A 23007-nucleotide genomic window follows, 5' to 3' on the forward strand; every position below is an offset into this window, starting at 1 on the left:
GCTCCTCACAAGTGCTGGAGGGAGGCACTAGTGTAATCACCATGGTGGGGGCACAGGTTGGTGGTGGGCCTGTAGCTGAGTGGTTGGGGCACAGGCCTGACTAAAATCCCAGCTCTGACTCTTACCCACTGGCGGGACCCAGGGCTGCTTTCTGAATCCCTCTGTGTCTCCACTTCCTTGTTTGTAAGATAAGGAAGGTAATAATAGTGGCTGCCCCACAGGGGCAAGTGCCAAGTGTCTATGCAGGCCAAGTGCTTGATGGTGCCCTGAGCCCAAGCAGGTGGCAGGAGGGTATTGTCGTCCTGGAGGTCCCAGTGGCACAGTGATGATGGCAAGGCCGGGGCTGGGGCCCAGTTCTTTGTTTTACAAAGGAGGAAACACCGGGTGGTGGTGGGTCGGGTTGGGGTGTCAGGGAGAGAGGATGCATCCACCATGGCCTTTTCTGATGAGCTCCGTCTAGGGCCCACCCTGCAAAACACACCTCCCTTTAGAACTGCAGGGATCTCTGGCAGGGCCCCTTCAACCTTCTCTGGGTGTTGCCGGCCGCTTGCAGGGCTAGGGCAGGACTAATACCTCTGAATGGCTCTTACACTGTGTGTGCCCATTGTGCCCCCCAGCCCCTCACCATCTTCCAGTGCCTGGCACTTCACAACCAGGGAGCACTTGCCAAGGGGAATAAAAGCAATCAGCAGGTCCCTTCTCAACATAATGGACTCAGGTCTTTCAAGTCCTGATGGACTTTTAACCACTCTTTGCTGCCAGCGTATCCATTTGATTGAGAATATTCAAGATTTCCCTCATCCAGACTTCTCTCTCTCTAAGGCACCGCACCCCCCCCCCCCATAGGAATTCATTGCATTTTCAAAAAGCACAAAAATGGAGATTCCCGCCTCGTTTCAACCCTGAATTTAACAAGGATCATTTCCATGGGAACCAGAAAAAAGAAAATGAAATAAGAACGAATATCTCATTTATTTCCCTGCGGCTCCCCTCCCCTGCTCTTCCAAGCCTCCCTCCTTCCAGATGAATAGGAACAGGTTACAGCTGACCCGGTTTCACTCCCAGCTTCAGAGGATGAATCACGGCGGGTTGGCCGACAAGGAAAGGGGCAAGCTGGGGCAGCGTGGAAGGCAGTGCTGTTTTCAGGAGGCCTAACCTCTGTGGCCACAGTCCCCATCAGCACCCCTTACTGCAGGCCAAGAGGCCTCCCACCCTCCAGAATCCGACTGCGGAGGGAGCCTCCAGTCCAGGAGCCTGCGGATATCCTGGCGTGGGCTGAGGGCTGCAGCCGCCCTGGCCTGGGCATTGGGTGCCTGTTAGGGCTCTTGCCTGGGTGCTCTAAGGGGTCACCCTGTGTCCATCCTGACTGGCCGCAGAGTCAGCGCAACCTGCCCTGGTGCTTGGTCCTAAGGTCAGCTCTGCTTCTCCCGAGTGGGGAGGGTTTCACGGTTTGCTTGGAGCGGGAGAGTTCCATGTCATTCAGAGGAGCAGGTGGGAAGGTCGGCAGGAGAGCAGAGAAGAGATGCGGGAAGTGGGATGCAGAGAGGTGGGCGGAATCAACCACGCCCAGGAAGACGCCACCGTGCCCCGGGGAGGCAGCGGGGATGGAGGAGGAGGCTAGAGGCCCGGGGTTCCTGCCCTGCGGGCCGAGTGGGCGCCCAGGAGCATGGTGGGCGCCGGCCTCACTTGGACACCAGCACACGGACAAACTCCTCGTAGTTCACCTGTCCGTCTCCATCCGTGTCTGCGGCCCGGATCATCTCGTCCACCTCCTCGTCACTCAGCTTCTCCCCCAGCCGGGTCATGACGTGGCGCAGCTCGGCGGCGCTGACGAAGCCGTTGCCGTCCTTGTCGAACACGCGGAAGGCCTCGCGGATCTCCTCCTCGTTGTCCGTGTCCTTCATCTTCTTGGCCATCATGCCCAGGAACTCGGGGAAGTCCACGGTGCCGTTGCCGTCCCGGTCGATCTCACTCAACATGTCCCGCAGCTCGGCCTCCGTGGGGTTCTGGCCCAGGGAGCGCATGACCGTGCCCAGCTCGCCGGTGGTGATGCAGCCGTCCCCGTCCTTGTCAAACAGGGAGAAGGCCTCCTTGAATTCTGTGATCTGCTCCTCTGTCAGCTGGTCGGCCATGCCAGGGCTGGGGGCGTGGGTGGCAGAAGAGGCCACGGCGGGGTCTCCCTCCCAGTGCCGGAGCCCGGCTGCTGTCCCAGCTCTGGGGTGGCAGGTGGAGATCCGGCGGCCGGCGGGCTGTCTCGCCCTGGCTTGAGTCGCTGGAGCTTAAGAAGCAGCAGAGTCCTCCCCCATCATTGGCAGACGCCCCTGCCCTGCGGTTGCCCGGGCCTGTCCTGTTTAGACAGGAGTCCAGGGCCTGCGAATTGAGCTGACGCCAGCACCTCTGTGCCTGCCTGCACCCGGACCCAGCAGAGCCACAGGGGCCCCGGAGTCACACCTGCAGTCAGGGCGTGGTGGGCAAGCTTTGGAGCAATCCACGCTGGACTCCTTCCTCCTGAATTCCCCTTTCTCTCCTCCCTCCAGATCTCCCACCTGCCCCCTGTCTCCCACTCAATTAACTCCAGTGCCCTTTCTTCCCTTGAGTGGAGGGCTTTTTGCAGGATGAAAGGCAGATGGAAGAAACTTCCTTGCCTTTGGTTTCTAAAGCCTTATATAGCATCTGAGGGTTTTTGGAGGAGGAAGGTTTTTCCTTCAGGTAGAAGCAGGGAGTTTTCTTATCTTCAGAATGGACATGAATAAGGAGGGGTTTCCTCCAACCCATTTACTCATCCACCCTTTCACAGATATTTATTGAGTGCCTACTATGTGCAGTGTCACTCTGGAAGCTGGGAACACAGTGGGAGGGGCAAGCTACCCCCAGTTCTCGTGAGGTTAACTAGCAAGACAGCTAGTTTGCAGGTAAACTAATCGAGGAATGCAAACAAGGCAATTAGGGATTATTGATACATGCTGACGGACATACAAGGTGGTGATGGACAGGACCCCGAGGTCACCTTTCGGCCTGGTCAAGGACAGACCCTCTTCTGAGAAGCAGCCGTCTAGGCTGGAGTGGGCATGGCGGGGCCAAGGGCTGGCAGATGATCAGTGGGGCTGCAGGCCCGTGAGGGAGGGGACAAGGAGGAGAGACAAAGGAGCCCTTGAAGGGCTCAGTCAGGAAGTCCCACTTCATCGTCTAGTCCGCAGTGCCCCAGGAGCTCCAGGGATCATGGAGCTGGGGCTGAGGAGAGGGCCTCTCCAGGAGGAGACCGGCTCAGGGGGCTGGTGGGGTGTTCACAGCACACACTCGGGTCCCACTCCCAGGGGGCCTGGGGACATGACCCCCAAAGAGGCAGGAGCAGGCGCTTCACCTGTGGGAATCCAGGAAATCCACACTGGGGGAGAAACGTGGGGCCCACTCTATGTTTTGCTGGGTGTGTGGGGGTGGGGCCGAGACCTGAATGGGAAAGAAAGTGTCCTTTCAAGGACCTGGACTTGCCGGGGAGAGACTATGGCAGGAGAAGGGCTTGGATATTCATTTATTTTCTCTCTGGATTTCCTTCCCTTATCTACTCAGGTAGAGGCAAGTCTGTCCTTCTGGTGTGGAGGGGTCTGTGGTAGGGGGAAAATTGAAGCCACCTGCAAGACACCTTCCTTCCTGCCTGAAGGACCCACAAAGCCTGGGTCCTGAGGGTTTGGGCAGGAGGAAGCAAGAAGGTTGAAGAATCCCTCCATCCCCATGGAATCTTTTCCTTTAGAAGAGAAGTTTGTGGACCCCCAGAGCAGCAGGGCTCGGGGATGTGGCGGCCACAGGCAGTCCTGGCAAAGAGCCCTGGGGCCCAGGGGTGGGTGGAGGGAGCGAGTGATGGGCATCTTGGAAGCCACGTGTGTGGGCAACACTTTGGTAACCAGAACCCACCCTCCCCTTCTTTCCCTGCCCCAGAATGTTTGGCCTTGCCTGAGACCTCACACCCCAACAGCTCTAGGGGAGTGGGGAGATGGGCTGGCCGGGACTTTCTGGGGTAGGAGAGGGGCTCGTAATAAAGTTTAAATTTAGAGAGAATAATGAGGCAGCATCTCCATTTGCAGGCTGGGAGCGTACCCTGGGCCCAGGTTACAGCTCTTGTCCAACCGGGGGCTGTGCAAGAAAGAGCGAGTGCTTTGTTCCTGGGAGTCCTAGCCCTCCTCGAATATTCTGGAGAGCTCTTTTGTGGTGGGGAGACCCAGCAAAGGCTAGGCTGCACACACAGGTTGCTCAAGGTCACTCTGTGAAAAATTCAGTGGGAGATCAAGGTCCGTTTTTCATTTTGGGTTTTTTTGGAGCTAATTCTGGGACATGGGGACCTTCTGTCGCCTTCTGAGAGAGGCTTTTGATTGTACACTGGTGCCTGATGCCTGAGTATTAGAATTCACTTCCCAAAAGCACTTTAAAAATATTTAAGTATCTCCACTCTAGATCACCCGAATATCCAATAATAGCAGGTTAGTAACAAATACCTGAACTTTCCTCCACACCGTGAAATAACACACAGCCTTTAAAAGACTTTCCTCCCCACCGTGAAATAACACACAGCCTTTAAAAGACTTTCCTCCCCACCGTGAAATAATACACAGCCTTTAAAAGACTTTCCTCTGCACTGTGAAATAATACACAGCCTTTAAAATGAGGATGAGGATATAGTGATGGAAAGGTCTCCGTGGAAAACTTTTTACAAGCAGATAGAAAACTGTATGTGTGATACGATTTCATGTATTAAACATTTGTATATGTTTATTTATATACATTAACAGAAGAAAAGCCCAGATAATCACGTACCAAACTCTTAATAGTGGATACTTTGGATAATAGGATTATAAGTGCTTTTACTTTTCTTATAAATATAGTATCTTTGCCCATTTAAAAATCTTTTACATTTGCCATATATCATTTCCATTATTAGGGGAAATGACTGAAGATTCAAAAACCATCCCTAATAAAAAGTATTCCATACCTTACTGAACTCCCAATATTCTTTCTCTTTCTCTGAGGTTAGGTAATGCGGAGGGCCTGGTAATATGGTCAGCTTTATATCTCTCAGAGATATGAGACTGTGGTGATAGCTATTATTATGTATAGAAAAGTAGAATAATTAATAACCAATAAGCACTCCCCCTATTTGACTGCCAGAGTGACAGTCTAGTGGAAAGAGGCTTCTAGAAGGTATTTTTCTTCTACTTTACCTGCCTAGGGACTGGAGGGACATCTTCATGAAGGAATACAGCGGCAGTCACAGGAGGCAGGAGCACCGAGGGACCCTGGCATGTGGCCGACACAGTCTCCTGGAGAGCCCGAGACGGTGCCCTGAGACAGTGCCCTGATGGACAAGGACAGGAATATGTTCATACCTCCTGCCCACTTGACCAAGGACCAGGATGAGAGGCCAACGGGTACCTGCTGGTTTCTGGGTCATGGCTCTGTGGCTCAAACATTAGCTTTTACCTAAATGTCTTTCTCAAATAGGCACATTGAAAGAGGACTTAGTGCCAGGCGCAGTGGCTCACACCCGTAATCCCACCATTTTGGGAGGCCGAGGCGGGCGGATCACTTGAGGTCGGGAGTTCGAGACCAGCCTGGCCAATGTGGTGAAACCTCTACTAAAAGTACAATTAGCCGAGCATGGTGGCTGGTGCCTGTAATCCCAGCTACTCAGGAGGCTGAGGCAGGAGAATTGCTTGAACCAGGGAGGTGGAGGTTGCAGTGAGCCAAGATCGTGCAACTTGCACTCCAGCCTGGGAGACAGAGCAAGACCCCATCTCAGAAAACAAACAAACAAACAAACAAACAAAAAAACAGGAAAAAAAAGAGGACTCAGGATTTTAGACAGCATTGCTTAGTGCACAGTGACTCACAGGACTGCCTCATGATGGGCCAGACTGTTGCAACTCGTTCGTTGGGAAACTGACAGAGGGAATGTTTTATGTTTTCTGTTTAACTCTCTCCCTGCAGCCTCTCACCCCAATATAGCAACTCCTTTCCCTACAGAATAGATATTATTTTGGTCTCAGGATCCGTTAAAACATTTAAAAATTATTGGGGACTCCAAAGAACTCGTGTTGATGTGGGGTATATATATATATATATATATATATATATATATCAATATTTACCGTGTTCGCAACTAAAACCGATAAATATTTAAATATTTAAGTATGTTTTTATATATTTATAACTTAATAGAAATAAACCCATTACTTGTTCACATAAAAACATATTTTTCAGCAATTCTATTACTGGGAACGTACCCAAAGGAATATAAATTGCTTTGTTATAAAGACACATGCACACGTATGTTCATTGCAGCACTATTCATAATAACAGAATTAACCTAAATGCCCATCAATGATAGACTGGATAAAGAAAGTGTGGTACAAATACACCATGGAATACTATGCAGCCATAAGAAAGAACGAGATCATGTCCTTTGCAGGGACGTGGATGGAGCTGGGGGCCATTATTCTTTCAGACTAATGCAGGAACAGAAAACCAGATACTGCCTGTTCTCACTTACAAGTGGGAGTTAAATGATGAAAACACAGGGACACACAGAGGGGAACAACACACTCTGGGTCTTACTGGAGGGTGGAGGGTGGGAGGAGCGAGAGGATCAGGAAAAATGGCTGATGGTACTAGCCAGTAATACTTGGGTGATGAAATAATCCGTACAACAAACCCCCATGATGCAAGTGTACCTATGCAGCAAACCTGCACTTGTGCCCCTCAACTGAAAATACAAGTTCAAGAAAAACAACATTTTAAAATGAAAAATAACTGTTTTCCAAGACAAGGAATAGGGAGAAGAGTGGCACTTTACAAAATAGTTTTGCAAATATCTTTCATGCTTGGCTTTCCAGAAGCAAATCTGCATCTACGCTCAATCTGTGGCAAAATGTTTCGGAGCGTATGATTATCCAGCCTCACACAGGTATGCAGCTGGGGAAGGAGGGAGCATTTGAATAGTCTTTTCAAAAAATTGTGGATATTCTTCTTTGATATTACATCAAAATTTGACAAGTGGTAGTTTCTGAAAGGTGAGTTGCAGTGTGGAATCTGAGGCCATATCAGAGACTTTTTCATACCGTTAAATGAAAATCCACTGGTCTCTTTTGCCCTTTGAACACATCTGTTACCCATGCATGGTTTTGTAACGCCATGCATTGGTCACTTGGAAAATACTGGTTCACTGGTTGAACAATTACATATGTAATGTTTAAAAATCACATTCATTAGGCCAGGTGTGTTGGCTCACACCTGTGATCTCAGCACTTTAGGAGGCCGAGGTGGGAGGATTGCTTGAATCCAGGAGTTCAAGACCAGCCTGGGCGACATAGTGAGACCTCGTCTCTACAAAAAATTGAAAAATTAGCTGGGTGTGGTGGTGTGTGCCTGTAGTCCCAGCTACTTGGGAGGCTGAGGTAGGAGGAGGATTGCTTGATTGTGGGAGAGAGATCGAGCCTGTAGTGAGCTGTGATCATGTCACTGAACTCCAGCCTGGGTGACAGAGTGAGACCCTGTCTCGAAAAAAAAAAAAAATCACATTCATTAATGTCACCACCAATCTCATTAGAAAAGCTGCTAGGTACTGGAGAGGCTCAAGTTCACAGTGACAAATATAAACTTTCAAAAATTCCAATTTTCATTCAGAAGCTCAAAATGTTTTAATGGCCAACAAATACTGTCAGTTGTTTTCCTTGAAGTGACAGGCTCACTTCATCCATTCTCAAAAAAATGTCTGCCAAATACTAGGTCTCAGTGATCATGGATCGCCCATCAGCTGTTCTTTCCAACATGAAAAAAAGAACAGCTGTTCTTTCTTTCCATGAAAAAAGCTTACCTTGCTACTCATTTAATCAATCACACAATGCTTTCCTCATGACAATCATCACATTTCAATATCAGCAGACTTTTAAAAATGTACAAGCGGCCGGGCGCGGTGGCTCAAGCCTGTAATCCCAGCACTTTGGGAGGCCGAGACGGGCGCATCATGAGGTCAGGAGATCGAGACCATCCTGGCTAATACGGTGAAACCCTGTCTCTACTAAAAAAATACAAAAAACTAGCCGGGCGTGGTGGCGGGTGCCTGTAGTCCCAGCTACTCGGGCGGCTGAGGCAGGAGAATGGCGTGAACCCGGGAGGCGGAGCTTGCAGTGAGCTGAGATCCGGCCACTGCACTCCAGCCTGGGCGGCAGAGCAAGACTCCGTCTCAAAAAAAATAAAATAAAATAAAATAAAAATGTACAAGTAAGCTTTGAAATTTAATAAAAATAATTCTGCTGCTCCAAGGATATTTTTAAGTGCAACCAGCTCTTTTGTTTGTTTGTTTGTTTAGTGAGACAAGGTGGCAGGGGAGAGTGTCATGATACCTGGCACAGGGTTCCTAATTCATGCTAAGGCACTGGTTTTACCCCTGTTGCTTTTGACCTCACCGCAAATATCAACACGATGAAAAGGGCAAAAAACGTTGGTATTACTGTGAAAATAGTTTTGACCTTCCAGGCCCTCAGGAAGGGTCTTGGAACACCCTGTTCCCGAGTAGATCCATGGACAGGCTTTGAGAGCCGGGTGCCTGGAGTGCTGGGACTCAGGAGTGTGAACTGGATGTAGAATTCCCCGGGGCTGCAGGCGTCAGGTAAGGACGCTGGAATTCTGGTGGGACGGTGCTGGCCCTGCAGAGAATAGTATTAACAAAGAACTCAACAGATACAGATCAAAGGGACCTGCCCCCCACCCCCACCTGCCACACACACACCAACTGCAGCTGCTTTCTTTGAAAACTAGAAACCCTAAAGCCAGAAGGCCCAAGGTGATTTGCTTTTCCCCCTGAAGTGGTATTGTAACAGCCTTTGTTAAGAAGAATTTGTTAAGTAGCCTTTTAAATGTGCCTCTCCTGCTGGGTGCTATAAAGATATGAAGATTCGCCAATCTGTAGCCATTCCAGTGACCCTGCTGGAATGGGTGTGGCTGAGTGGTCTCTTTTCCTTGATAAGGCCATCCACCAGCCCTAACATTTGCTCATCAACTTCCTTCCTCCCCAGTGTAATTATTAGCACTTTTATGTAACTGAACCCAGCTTCCACTGCTCACCACTTGAAAGCTGGACTCAAGAGACAAGGGTTGGCGGGAGGAAAAGCAGGTTTATCTGGAGAGCCAGCAAATAAAGGAGATGGTAGTGAGCTAGTGTTCTAAACCTTTATACCATCTCAAAAATTTCAGGCTGGTCAGGGTTTTTTTTTTTTTTTTTTTTTTTTCATGGGAGGGGGATATGGTGAAGAAGGGAGGATTAGCATCAAGAGGTGATCGAGGACTGCAGACATCTGGGTCCCCGTGAGGGTCCGAGAAGTCTGGAAACTTCTTTGTCCTTGGTGAGGTCACAAGGCACCTGTAAATCTTTAACAAAACATAGTTAATTGTTTATATGCTTTACCTTTAATCTCAGAGTGCGTTTCAAAAACTACATGATTTCTGTGTTTATGTATTATCTCAGAGCTCTAAAATTATCCTAGCATCCACACAGGAATGGGTAAAGGCCCCTTAAACAAAAATGGAGTTAGTTACGTTAGTTCTTTTACTGTTTCACGGTTCCATTTTTAATGTCAGACATGGATTTGCTTACTATCCATTGAGCAATTACTATCCTTTGTGTTATGTCTCCATGTCACAGATGATGAATACGAATTAAAGTTGGACAACTAGCAAGTTTAGAACTTGGACTGGGACCTAGATCTTCCAATTCCTACAGCTAGCCTCCCTTTCCATTTTCTCTGTGGTCATCACTGATGCAGTTTTTGACCGTCTTGTCCAGAAGCTGGCAAACAGACAGCAGAAGCCAGGACTGGCCCAGCCTTAGATGGCTTTCAGTGCAGGAAAGTATCAAGACAGGCTTCTTCCTAGCGTACAAATCTCTCCACCTTTTCTGCTAAGCAACTCATGCATGCAGCTGCCAATCTAACACCTCTATTTGCATGTTTAATCACCATCTCAGGCTAATGTGACCAAGCAGACTTCTTGGCCTTCATCCCTGCCTCCTCTAGTCTTCTCATCTCTCTCTCTCTTTGTGAGACAGAGTTTGGCTCTGTCACCCAGGCTGGAGTGCAGGGGTGCCATTTTGGCTCACAGCAACCTCTGCCTCCTGGGCTCAAGCCATCCTCCCAACTCAGTCTCCCGAGTAGCTGGGTCTTCCCATCTCTTTAAAAAACAATTCGTTCAATTGTTCAGAACAAAACCCTAGAGTCATATTTAATTCCTCCCTTCCTCTTGGCACTTCTAAGCCAATCATTCAGCTCTACTTTGAAATGTTTCTTTACTCAACCACTGCACCAAGCCACCATCACCTTGAGGCAGGAATATTCAATGACCTCATAAGTGGTCTCCCTATTTATGTTATATTCAATGAATGTCTTTTCTTACTCAAAATCCTAGAAAGGCCTCTCTTCACCATCCATGACTGTTTCCCGCCTTCCTCGCTGTGATCCCATCGTTGACCACTCAAGACTATGTTCCAGGCTACTTTCTGCTCCTTGAGCAACACCCTTAGTGTGATTCCCACTTTTGTGACTTCGCATGAGTCCCCTGTCTGCCTGGACACTCTGCCCCCAACCTTGAAGTGCTGACCCTTCCCTGCCACTCAGTTGAAAGTCAAATTCCATTTCCTTGTGAGGGCTTCCCTGAATACCCACTTTTAATTAACTATCTCTGCCTCCTCCCATCACTTCTGTTTTACCCCAACTTTTAGTCCCTTCCCATCTTAGTTTCACAAGAGCCAGGGCTGTTTCTGACTTCTTTCCCTGTCAGGCCTCCTCAGATAGGACAGGTCCTCTGCCTCACTGACTTCAATCAGTATTTGCTAAATAAACAGAGCACAAGAGGATCATGTTGTCACCAAAGAGCAGCTCCGCCTCCAATGGCACAAGGATTGTTGGAACCTCATCCTTCCTTCAAGTTCTGGTTCAAAAAATTCCATGCTATCCCTCAAATGGCCTTGCCCAAGTGCCTGTTTTATTTGCTGTGTTGTCTGTTATTTCTTCCCCACTGTCCTCAATTGCCATGTGACTTGGTGGTGACTGGAGACCTCCATGCTGGCCCCTGGGAGCAGCTGCTAAGACTTGGCGCCTCAGGACACCTTGGTACCTGTGGACATCGACCGCCAGGCTTCTCCTCTGTTCGTGTCTCTGCAAGAATGAGAAACTGCCCCATACCATTTGTGTTGTGTAGGCCTCAGGAGGCATGGACTCACACACCCAGCTTCCTGCAAGCCCTCTGGTGCATCGCAGTGTTCACCCCCACCTGTCTATTATGGCCACCACCCAGGGCCTCTGGTGTAGGCTCCTTAGAGAGAGGCCAGGAAGCTGCTGAAGTGATACATACCAGCAAGTCTCAGGGGAAGACTTCTCTCCTTAGTAAAGAACCTGTGGAGGTCAGGAAGACACTCCAGACTCAAAGCTGAATTTGAAAGTTAAGCTGACAGCCCAACTAGGGCAGATTGGAGGAGCCAGGTGGAAAGAGGATGTGGAGGATTCAGGAAAGAGGTGGAAGGAGAAGCCTGGAAGGGCGGCCCTGCTCCTGGAGCATGGCCAGCGGCACTTCATCAGGACCTCGACCTTCACCCACTGGCAGGAGGGTGTTCCTCACATGACTTGTAGGATTACCGGGGAAACACACAAATGGAAGAATTAAAAAGTATCTGCTAGGAGCCCCCGCGCTCCCCACAACTCATCACAGAGCGAACTCCTTAGCTACTTCTTTTCTTGGGCTGTCTTTTCATTTGGCCTGTTTGCCTGACTGGACTGTGGGGTCTTTGTTCCCAGCATCAAAATTTCCTACCAGCGGCTTCCCATCATGAGCTCCCTTCCAGTCTTCTGGAAATTGTCAGATGTGCCCGGATTTGTAGGACCTGCACTAGATATACTGTCAATCTGGGATTTCTGCAGTTCACACTCCAGTGTGCCACAGCAACCACATGGAGATGGAGGACGTGAAGATGAGCTACCGGAGACGCTGATGAAACGTGTATGAGGACGGCAATGCTATCTGTGTCCTGCCCGTGGAATTGACCAGATACTGCGGCTTCCTTTTGCTTCCCAGGGCCCGGATTGACCTGAAAATTGATATGCTTTGCTCTATACTCCATCTCCCATTGACCATGGGGTGACAGCACCCTTTTTCAGTCAGCCTCGCTGCTTCCCCGCAGATGGTGGGATTTCCTGCAGGACCATGGGCCCGGGTCTTCCTTTCCTACCGTCTCTTGAAAGCTTCCTCCAGATGTGCTGCCTGGCTCAGCTCTTTGGGTGACTTTTGTTCTGTCTCAGGTGACTCATTAAGATTCACACAGGGCTGTGTCCCGGGCTGGGCTGGAGTTGACATTCAGGGAGGAGACCACTGTTCTGGAACAGAGCAGTGATTGGTTTAATTGAAATCTGATAGACCATCATGTAAAAAGCTGGTATGTAAGCATGTTCCCTGAAGCCTGCAGGGCCCTGCGCGGCCTCTTGCCTGGTCATCACATACAGGCGGTCCTCTTGCATGGTTGGGGGCCTCACCTGCATCACGGGTCCCCAAGCCAAACAATGGGATTGTACGGAGACCGTCCTGGGCAGGTCCCCACGTCAGGTCTTGCAGTTTGCAGCAGGTAGCCCTGGGCTATCCTGCCATGCAAGAGCTGCCTTCTCAGCACAATGGAGTTCTACGGCTGCCTCGGCTGCAGAGGTCAGCTCCGGAGCCTTGCTGAGCACCTCCATGGATGCATTTCGCAAAGGGCTGAGTAAGAGGCATTAACGTGGCCTGACAGCAAGTGGGATTAAACCAGGATTAAATGATCAGCCCTAAACCAATGCAGACCAGTAAGAGGTCTCATGATAAAAGCAGCCAAATACTAAAAAAAAAAAAAAATCTATTCTTGGACTTATTACTTTCCTGGGAAGAGGGTTATTTCTTGTGAAATATGCAGGGATTGGAACTTTCCCGAACAGCCCACAGTGAGCTCACTCACTGCCCTGCCTGTGCTGGGGGGTGGTGGGTAGTGAGAGGTGCAAGTGAAGGGCCTGGTCAGAGGCAGAGGGAGGAGAGGGGACGGGGGGATGGGGAGGGAGAATGGGGGATTCACTCTGGGAGAGTTTCATTTGTATGATCCACTGACCTTTCACCCTGATGCTTGATGTTTTGAAAAAAATGACAGAAAATATGGGCCGGGCGCTGTGACTCACGCCTGTAATCACAGCACTTTGGGAGGCTAAGGCAGGCGGATCACGAGGTCAGGAGTTCAAGACCAGCTGGCCAACATAGTGAAAGCCCGTTTCTACTAAAAATACAAAAATTAGCCAGGTGTGGTGGCCCATCCCTCTAATCCCAGCTACTTGGGAGGCTGAGGCAGGAGAATTGCTTGAATCTAGGAGGCAGAGATTGCAGGGAGCCGAGATGGTGCCTCTACACTCCAGGCGCTGGGTGACAGAGCGGGGCTCTGTCTCAAAAAAAAAAAAAAAAAGAAGTAGGAGGATGTCATTGAGGGGCTTAGCCACATGCTACTGATCTTTTTATACCAAGATGCATTTGATGATTAGCTAAGTAGGACAATTTGTTACTTTAAGCCTCTACAACCAAAGGGGCAAGATAATTATCTCCCAGAGAACAAGCTGATCTTCCTTGAAGGATAAGGAGTTTCCCAAGCAGCAGGAAGAGCTTCTGTTCCCAATTCCAGCCTTTGAAGTTTATGCTTCAGAAGCAAACCTTAGCATTTAATACAGGAAGGCGTGCACGTGCGTGTGCATGAGTTTGTACCCACACATGTGACTCAAGCATCCCTGTGACAATGGGTTGCCTGCGGGTTAGTGTGGGATGTGTGGAGAAGGTAGGAGGGTTTAGGGCGTGGGCTCAGTACCCTGATGAGAGATTTAAAGCAGGCAAAGGAAATGGGCAAAATGCAGCTCCCATTTCACCATTTCTTCAGACCCTGCGTTAGTTATTTACTGCTGTGGTTTTAAACTCTGCTCTTCGAAACCGCTGAGTTCTGCAGAGGTCCTTTGAGAGGTGCGTGGGGGCGAGGGAAGGTGAGGGGCAGGAGCCCAGGCCACCTGGCCGCCTTCCTTTCCCCTCCTCTGCTTTCAGCTGTTTCATATGCATTATGCAAATCACAGCTTTCATGGCTCAGGTCCTCAAGTGTACAATGGGCATCAGGGCAGCGTCCAGGTCAGAGGGTGACCAGAGTGACATGAATTAAGACATGAGAGGACTCCAAAGAGTGGTCAGGCCTCTGACGTCCCAAGAGCTCCATAAATAGTCACTATTTATTTTGTGTTACTGGGGGATACACTTTTCATTTGTAAGATGACTTCCATGGGGCCCCACCCCTCATGACCCCGTCTCACCCACTGCAAATACCATCCCATGGAGGGGCAGGACTTGAGCCTATGAATTTGAGGGGGATGCGGTTCAGTCCAAACCTCTTTGTGTTTCTGTGTATCCATTTCTGCATGTATAAAACGAAGAGAACAGACAGCTTCTGACCTCATCTCTAAAGGCGCACGAAGGAGGCAGAAAGGCCCTGGCCTGAGACTGAGCGAGTCTGCCAGCGCCAGGCTGGATTTGCTGCTTCCGCGCGGGGAGGCCCTCGGAAGGGTGGCAGGTGCCCACGGTGAGGAAGGGGTGGGAGTGAGGGGTGGGTGTCCCAAGAGAACTCAGTGAAGAAGGCCATTAGAGAGGAAATGAGGGAAATAGGGTGTGCGAAGCTCTGAGCTTTTTCTCCCAAGTTTGGCTGAGGACATACCATGGGTGAGTATCTGCCGCGAGGGAATCTTGGTGGGTGAGGAAGGAAGAAGACATGATAGAGAACTGGAGGCAAGAAGGGAGGAAACCAAAAGGAACAGGGAGGAGAAAGGGCTTCTCTGGAGCTGCTTGCTTTTCCCAGATTCTCCTGCCATTCCTGGCTCCAGGGAGTCCTGAAGGAATGACGGTTAGGGCGGAGAATCCTGCAGAGGAAAGAAGAGAACGGACGGATGAGAGCCCACACACGGCTTCTTGGAGGGGAGCGGGGAGCAGGGGCTCTGAGGTTGCAGGTCGCAGGCTCCAGGGAAGGAAGCTCTCCATGGGAACCTTCTTATGAATTCCACCGAGGTGCGTCCGGCACAGACCTGAAGGCGGCCACATTTGTGGAAATGAGGTTTGACGTGCATTTCGGATCCACAGAGAAGGTGGACTCTGTTTTGGAGAATGGACCGGGAGGGGGGAAAAAAAAGGACTTTAAATGCTGGCAGAACTTTGTATTCCACTCATTCATGCATTCATTCATTCATTCAGCCATCCATCCTTTCCTTATTTATCAGATTGGCACGCACTAAGAGTCCACTTTGTGTCAGCGCCCCGCCTGGCCCGAGGACCTCAGGGTGGTTTCAGCAAAGTTCCACCGCCAAGGAGCTCACTGGGCTGTGTTTCCTGCCAGGCCGCAGACATTCTTGTTGCAGCCCGAGGAGGTTCTGTGTGAGATCTCACCCTGAGGGAAGAAACAGGCGGAGGCCCGGGATTTGTCCAATGACACCCCTGATGGTGAGAGACGGGGAGGGTGCGGGGGGTGCCTGACGCCCACTCCCAGCTGGATGCCTCCCTCCCACCCGCGTGTCCTTTCCCAGACCCCAAAGCTTCCTGCCTGGTCTCAGTTCTTAGGCGAAGAGGGATTAGAAGCTGTAACAGGTGTTTCTGCTAATGGGACGTGGCAGAGCAGCCTTTGCGGGTTCTCTGTCACCCCGTGAGATGTCCCAGCAGGAAGCCTGGCGTGTCTCCACTGAGAGCTCCATGGAGCGGCTCTGGCTCCCTGAGAAGTGGAGGCCTGAGCAGTAGCGGCCTTCCCTTTGCAGAGAGAAGGCGCGGGGTGGGGGAGAAGACCCTGGTGCCAGCTTCATAGGAGGTGGAAAGGAAGCCGTATGACAGGAGAAGGAACCAGGTTTGGGGTTCAAGGTGCCAGCCACTGGGAAAAAGAGCTGCCCCGAGTTGCAAAACTCTGGATCCTATATGGATAAACTATGCCCTGAGGAAGGAATCTCAGATGTATCTTAGGAGAAAATGTCCTAGCTTGGGAAACAAACACAACAGGATCGTGAATCCAAATATTTCAAGTGGGTTTAGAGGACTGGAGTTCTAAGCGCTGCTTTGACTGTAAGTGATCACACCCCACAATGTGCTGAAGAAAGGAAAACGGGCCAGTATCCACGGGGACCATGGGCAAGGAAAACGCGAGTGTGCGATGTGTCAAAGCGAGACATATGTGTATAGTAATAGAATCAAGTAATAGATAGTAATAGAATCCAGCTGATGTATTTGGCAGGGGCTGCGGGAGGATGAGGCAACTCCCATCAGAATAGAAATATATTAACACAGTAACAAAAGGGGGGCGCGAGGAAGCGCGGTTTTGTTTTTAAGATGCCAGAAGGTAGTCAGACATGCTAAGAACAAAACAAACACAAACAAAAACCGGCAAAGAAAGCTCTTCGAGAAGAGTAAGGCTAGTGATCTTCGGGAATCAAATCGTTATTTCCACACGCGTCATGGAGAACACAGACATTAAAGCACAAAGGAGAAACTTAAAAGAAAGTAGGAGGGAGAAGTCAAAGCTCAAGTAAAGAGATTTTTAACCTAGAGAAGCCGAGTTACCAAGGAAGAGAGAAGACCAAGCCAGCTTGTCGCAGAATGTTCTGGAAGATAAGATAATGATAGACTTACATAGAGACTGACCAAGATGATAGTGAGTTCTTGGTGAAATTGCTTCCAAGGATTTTATACGAGTGTATTTCACAGAAATGTAAAGTAACCAGATGACCGCATTAAAATTTTAAAACTGCCGGGCGTGGTGGCTCACGCATGTAATTCCAACACTTTGGGAGGCTGAGGCGGGCAGATCACTTGAGGCCAGGAGTTCGAGACCAGCCTGACCAACATGATAAAACCCTGTCTCTATTAAAAATACAAAAATTAGCAGGATGTGGTGGCACGTGCCTGTAATCCCAGCTACTCGGGAGGCTGAGGCAGGAGCATCACTTGAACCTGAGAGGTTGCAGTGAACTGAGATCGTGCCACTGCACTCCAGTCTGACTCCATCTCAGATAAAATAAAATAAAATAAAAATTTAAAACTGACTCATACAGTTAAGTGTGTTTCCAAAGGACATAATTGGTGGGAGGCAGAGCCAGGCCTGAATTGCCACCTCTTTCTGGCACAGCCAGTGCTCTTTCTCCCCCTCCCTGCCACCAGCGCAGGCCCCTGCCCATGCTGGGCCCGGTGAAACTGTGAATGTTCTTCTCCACTTGGGGGTGGGGGACAACGCTGGGGCCTTGGGCTGGGCTTCTGTGCTAGAAAGCCTTGCCGTCGAGCCTGAGCTGCTGGAGCTGAGTTTTGTCTTCAATGGCTTATGAAGGAAAGATGAAGCTATCAGATAATGAGCAGACGCTATGGTGCCCTGGATAAGAGCCTGGGTTCTGGCGTCAGGCAAACCTAGATTTGCATGTCTACCTCTTTGATGAACTGGTTTTGTGACCTCACTAAGCCTCAATTGCTTCATCTGCTTACTCTTATTTTAATAAGAATAAAAGGAGAGGAAGAATGAGGTCATGCATCAAAGCCCTTAGCACAGCGCCTGGCACATAGAAAGGGCAGGTGCACATTGCCTGTCCTCCTCAGGTAACCGGGGCAGCGGTGGCTTCGATGTGGTTCTGCCCAGTTTGGGCACCGAGGTGTGGCCAGGCTGCAATGGATGTTTAAGTAAAGGACAAAGCTGGTGGCAGCTGACTTTACTAAGCCCTGGCGCAAGGGATTCTCCGAAACTCCACCGCAGAGGGTGGCATGAACCCCAGGGCTGGGGTTCACACAGCACAGAGTTGTTCTGTGTCTGGGGAACTTGAGGACATCACACCAACGTCCCGCCCTCATGTACTCGTTATGAACTAGTGACTTCTCATGAACCGGCGAAAGCCAATGTGAAGCTCCAGAACAGGGAAGAAGCAACTTCCTGAGAGAAGGAAGCAGGAAGGAGGAACAGCCCTGGTGCTAGCAAAGCCGTGGTTGACTGAACCAGATTGTGGGAAGGAGAGGGAAGGCAAGCTACAGCGGTACAGAAAGGGCTGTGGGCATCTTATCCCAAGGCGGGAGGAGGAAGGAGGAGACACAGCCAGCCAGGTCCAGGACGTCCCAGCCTCCGGGCCAGCAGAAACGCCAACGCTTCTTAAATGTCACCCAGTTGAGGAGAAGAGGGTGTGGGAGTACAGCCTGTCCTAGAAAAGAACAGAGAGAGTGAAACTGCTGTTGGGGATGAGTGGCGGAGGACATCTGGGTTGATAGGAAAGTGGGATGTAGCAGCTGGGGAAGATTTCGTGCTGGAAAAGAACAGCAAATGTGTGTGTATCTTTTACAATGAAACCTCCACCCAAGAGCCGGGGGATCCAAGAAGAGACCTGAAAACATATTTGTGGAAACGGCGTAGAGTCCTCGGAAGTGGGGTTTTAAAGATGTCCAAGTCCAGTGGGATGGACCCTGGGTAATGGTCAGGGGTCGGGGGGAAGAGGGGCCCAAGGAGCCGTCAACCCGTGGTTGGGATCAGGAGCCAGATGAGCCTGAGGAAGCACCTGGACCCAGGGCAGCCGGTGTGGGACGAACACCACATGAGTCTCGGGCATATATTTTGATTCCAGCCTCCCTTACGAGGGGCAGCTCCTTCTTTTCATTCCTTGGCTTCCCTGTCTCTGAAATGGGGGTTAACCATGAGGCTGCCCTGGGCCTGGCTGCAGGCACAGGAGGAAAGGCTTGTTTGTGAATGGCTGGTGGGCGTGTCCACGCCAGCTGAGAGCATGTTTACCTGGAAGCATATTTCTTCTCCTCAAGCCACTCACTGCACACTCAGAAAATCCCAGGACCAAAGAAAGGATCAAAGGTTTCCACAGGCCACTGGCACTGAGCTCTGGGCAAATGCAGAAACTGAGCCGAGAGGAGGAGCAGGACTGGGTCTCCTGCCTGGAAGCCCTGGTTTGCCCCGCTGCCCTTTCCCTGATTCTGAGCCCAGAGCCAGCATCTGCCAACCAGTCCACGTACATTGGACCCCGCAAGGCTGGGCCTCGGGTGAAGGGCGGCTCCACCAGGGGCCCTGTGAAGTTACTCAGTCAGCGTGCCTCACTCCTCAAAGTGTTGTCTGTGACCAGCCCCGACCAGTTCAAGGATGGCAGGGAGAGCACCCCTGCACTGCGGCTGGACCTCAGCCCAGTAGGTGGGGGAGGCAACAGGTATACAGGCATCCCCCCGGGAGGTCGGGGCAAAGTGCCGTGGGGGCAGGAGGGCAGTCGTGGCCTGCGGGAGGGCAGAGCTGCTTTACGGGGCTGCTTGCATCTGGATGGCTTGAGAAGGGTGTGGTAAGGGGGTCCTGGGAGGACAGGGTGCAGTGTGGGGAGGCCTGGAGAGGGAGGCTGGGTGGGAGGGCAGAAGGGTGGTTTGGGGAGGGGATCTTCCTGCCCTCAGTCCCCCTGGCCATTGCAGGCTTCACCTCCACCAGTGGCATCCTATGGGACCCAAATTCATTTCCACTATAGACACGGGGTCAGACTTGCTGGTAGCCCAGGTTCCTGTCTCTGGGCTCCCCTCCACGAAGCCTGTATGGGCAGGGCACTCCTGTCTCTTTCTCCCTCTTCCTTCTCTGGGGCAGCCCTGCTCTCCTCCCAGGACGCAGCCCCACCCAGGGCACCCTGCAGCTGAGCTTGGTGCCGGGACCGGCTCCGGCCTGGAGGGGATGCACATCAATCCCTGCAGACGGGCTGGCTCCCACAGGACAGGTTTCCCTTGGAAAGAGCTCCTAAGAGCGGGGAGCGGCCAACCGTACCCTGGAACTACACCGAGGGCCCTCCTGTCGAGGGGACTGAGCCTGTGAGGTCAGTAGGAGTGGAGTGTAGGCACTGGGCTGCTGTCAGGCCAGAGGGAGGAGGCGGCTCTCCCAGGCTCACTGCTCTGCTGAGTCAAAGCCAGTGCCCTTCCTGTCTCTGCCAGGCCCATGTGTCCAACGGCAAGCGCAGAGGAGAGCAAGTGCCAGGGGGAGAGGACACCGTCTGGCCAGCCCTGTCCTCCACAGACAGCCCTATGGTTCTGCATGGCGCCCGCCTCCTTTCCTCTCTGACCACAAACTCACATCTCTCTTGCTTTCCTGGCCCCTGTTGGACCTCAGGGCCATTGTCTCCTTGCTTGGCACCATCCGGGTATGAAGAGCCATGGCATGGAGGTGTTGCTTCCCAAAAGCCTCTGAGCGGCCACCCACTTACTGGATGGGCCACTGGCCAGGCACCCGCAGCTGCTGGTGGGAGGTGGGGTCTCAAGAGGGTAGAACTCACAACGGGAGGGAAGACTGGTCCCTTGCCTTTGTAGGATGCCTTGCAGGCTACAGGCACCTTCCCATTCGCTTCTTGCAGCAGCCCCATAGCAGGAAGAGGCAGGGATTCCTAACCTCCTCTACAGTGGGTGCAACCAGAGCTCCTAAGTCGAGGGCCTCCTTGTCTCCAGCTTTCCCTGGGATGGGCCCTACTCGGGACCCTGAGGTGGGAGGACTGCTTGAGCCCAGGAGGCACAGGTTGCAGTGAGCCAAGATTGTGCCACTACACTCCAGCTGGGGCGACAGAGCAAGACACTGTATCAAAAAAAAAAAAAAAAAGGAAAAAAAAAAAAAGGAAATACTTAACGAAACAAAGATCCTTTAAAAATGTTTTATCCAGTTTCTTGTACACACATACACACACACACACACACACACACACAACGGCCATATCATTCAGCCTTTTTCATCTTTTCACCCCCTTTCTGCATATTGGTGTCTCTGCAACCCATATTAATATCCTAGATTTTTGTTTATACATGTATAATCCTGTTACTAGTTGTAATACATGACACATTGCCAGATTGCTTAGAATAAAGCTGTCACATCTGACCTTTACACCAGCAATGTGGAATGATAACAATTTCTTCGCATCTTCTCTAGAAGTAGGTATTTTAATTAATTCAATTTTTGCCAGCTAGATTGGGCATGAAATGATGCCTCATTATTATTTTAATTTGCACTTCCTCCTCTACTGCCGAATTTTAGCACCTTTTACTGTTTCTTGGCCATTTGAATTTGCTGTCCTGTGAACTGGCTATTTATATCCTTGGCTTATTTTTCTATTGAATTGTTATTGTTGTAGTTTTAACAATTTTAGAGCTCTTTATATACAAAATCATTTGTATATTTGTATATTTATCATTTCCCCCAAGATCTATCATTTTGCTTTATCTAGATATAGTCTTTTTTTGCTGCTCATACAAAAGTTTTACCTTTTTTATAGGTAGTCAAATATATCTACCTTTTCTTTGAGAACTTCTGGGTTTCCAGGATTATTCAAATATACTTCTCTCTCGCCTCTCACTTTGCACATCCATCTACTTGCATTTAGTTGTTTAGGTCTAAACTTCCCCAATGGGTTTTTGTATATATGTGTGTTATAGCAATGAACAGGATCATGATAATCCCTGATCTTGTCCAGCGTTCAGGCTCATGGCAATCTTCACGCTTCAGAATATGGTCCTGAATCCTGAAATACACTGGCAGTCCTGAGCACCACCCTCAGAACCATTGCTTTATTACTGATTTTAGACGAAAGCTGCTGATATCTTTTCCTGACAACTGAGTTATGCCTTAAGTTCTGCCAATACTAGCTGTGAAATGAAGAGGAGCTCAGGACACGCTGAGAAGACCCACGGGAGAGGGAGAGGGACCACTTACCCCACGACAGCAGGTGGGAAGGATCACCTGGGAAATGCCGCGAACCAGGAGCGTGTCACGCATGGCAGACGCCATGCAAACCTCTGTGCAGCGAATGGAGGGCCCCATGTATCATTTTAAACCAATGGGATTATACTTCATCTAATTTGTTTAAAATGATGGGGAATAAAACATGTAATCCACCTTATATTTCCATCCAATACAGTCTGAGTTGAAATGTTTCTGTTCTAGGATAAGTACCTCTCTCAAGACACTTATCCAGGAGGTGCTGGATAATCAGGACAATGGGATGAGGACAGATGAACAGGCTCCGGGTCTGGGACACAGAGCCAGGTGTGTCCTGCCAGGTTCTCAGGTGTGTCATTGATGGCTAAGAGTCTGGGGGAGGACTACCCTTGCCAACTAGCCCAGCAAGTCTAGACAGATTGCGGGCATTGGATAAATAGCAATCCACGCCAGCCCCAGAGCCTCTCCTCACCTGAGAACGCATAAGCATCCTCTCCAGGAGAGGGAGTGGGGGGGCCTCTGCCCTTTGCCCAGGGAACCCCCTGGCGTGACTTCAGGTTGTTGTAGCCCAAGAATCACACCGTTGATTGGACAGGAATCTAGATTGGAACAGAGCTCTCCACCTTCCGAGTCCTCACCCTGTGATGATTTCCTGTGGAATTATGAGCCTCTGTCAAGCGTGTTCCACACACATGGACCATGTGGGGGGCCCCAGGAGTGCAGTGGACAACAAGGTCGACACTGTCCATGGCATCAGTGAAATCAGGTGTTTCTCCACTCAGCCGAGGCCCTGAGAACTTAGAATTGCCACCCGGGCCTGCAGTGAGGATACCTCTGCTTTGGCCAGGAAGCAGCCTGGCATGGCACCCAACAGAGAGCTGGCACAGGCCAGGGGTGCAGGAGCTCTGAGGCGGCGTCTGCCTACTGAGTGCCTGCTCTCCAGAGGTGCTGGGAGGAGGCTTTCCTGCAGGGCTTTGACCCTCTCAAGGCTCCTATGTGCTAGTACCATCTTCTTCACCAGAGAGGCATGCAGTATTTGGGGGTGAAGCAGCTCACCCAGGCCACACAGGTAGCAAAGTGCAGAAGCCAGGAGCTAACCCCCAGTGATGTGACCACACGCTGTTGGGAAGATGTGCAGTGTGTAGGGGAGGTGCGTGGTATGCAGGGGAGGTGCATGGTGTGTAGGGGAGGTGTGTGGTGTGTAGGTGAGGCAC

The 23007-nt window shown here is 50.6% G+C and overlaps 1 protein-coding gene across 1 annotated transcript; it reads right to left on the reverse strand.

The window, feature by feature from the left end:
- Nucleotides 1-953: 953 nt before the first annotated feature.
- On the reverse strand, nucleotides 954-3205 carry CALML3 (calmodulin like 3). The gene has a single exon (XM_010366493.2). It carries the CDS (start codon nucleotides 2130-2132, stop codon nucleotides 1683-1685), a length of 450 nt encoding a protein of 149 aa, XP_010364795.1. The 5' UTR covers nucleotides 2133-3205; the 3' UTR covers nucleotides 954-1682.
- Between the last annotated feature and the right edge of the window lie 19802 nt (nucleotides 3206-23007).

This window comes from Rhinopithecus roxellana, chromosome 11 (genome assembly GCF_007565055.1).
Source record: "Rhinopithecus roxellana isolate Shanxi Qingling chromosome 11, ASM756505v1, whole genome shotgun sequence".
Classification (NCBI taxonomy): Eukaryota; Metazoa; Chordata; class Mammalia; order Primates; family Cercopithecidae; genus Rhinopithecus; species Rhinopithecus roxellana.

What these genes read in the sequence shown, in the direction of transcription:
- CALML3 (XM_010366493.2), bottom strand. Translation starts at nt 2,132, where the DNA reads ATGGCCGACCAGCTGACAGAGGAGCAGATCACAGAATTCAAGGAGGCC.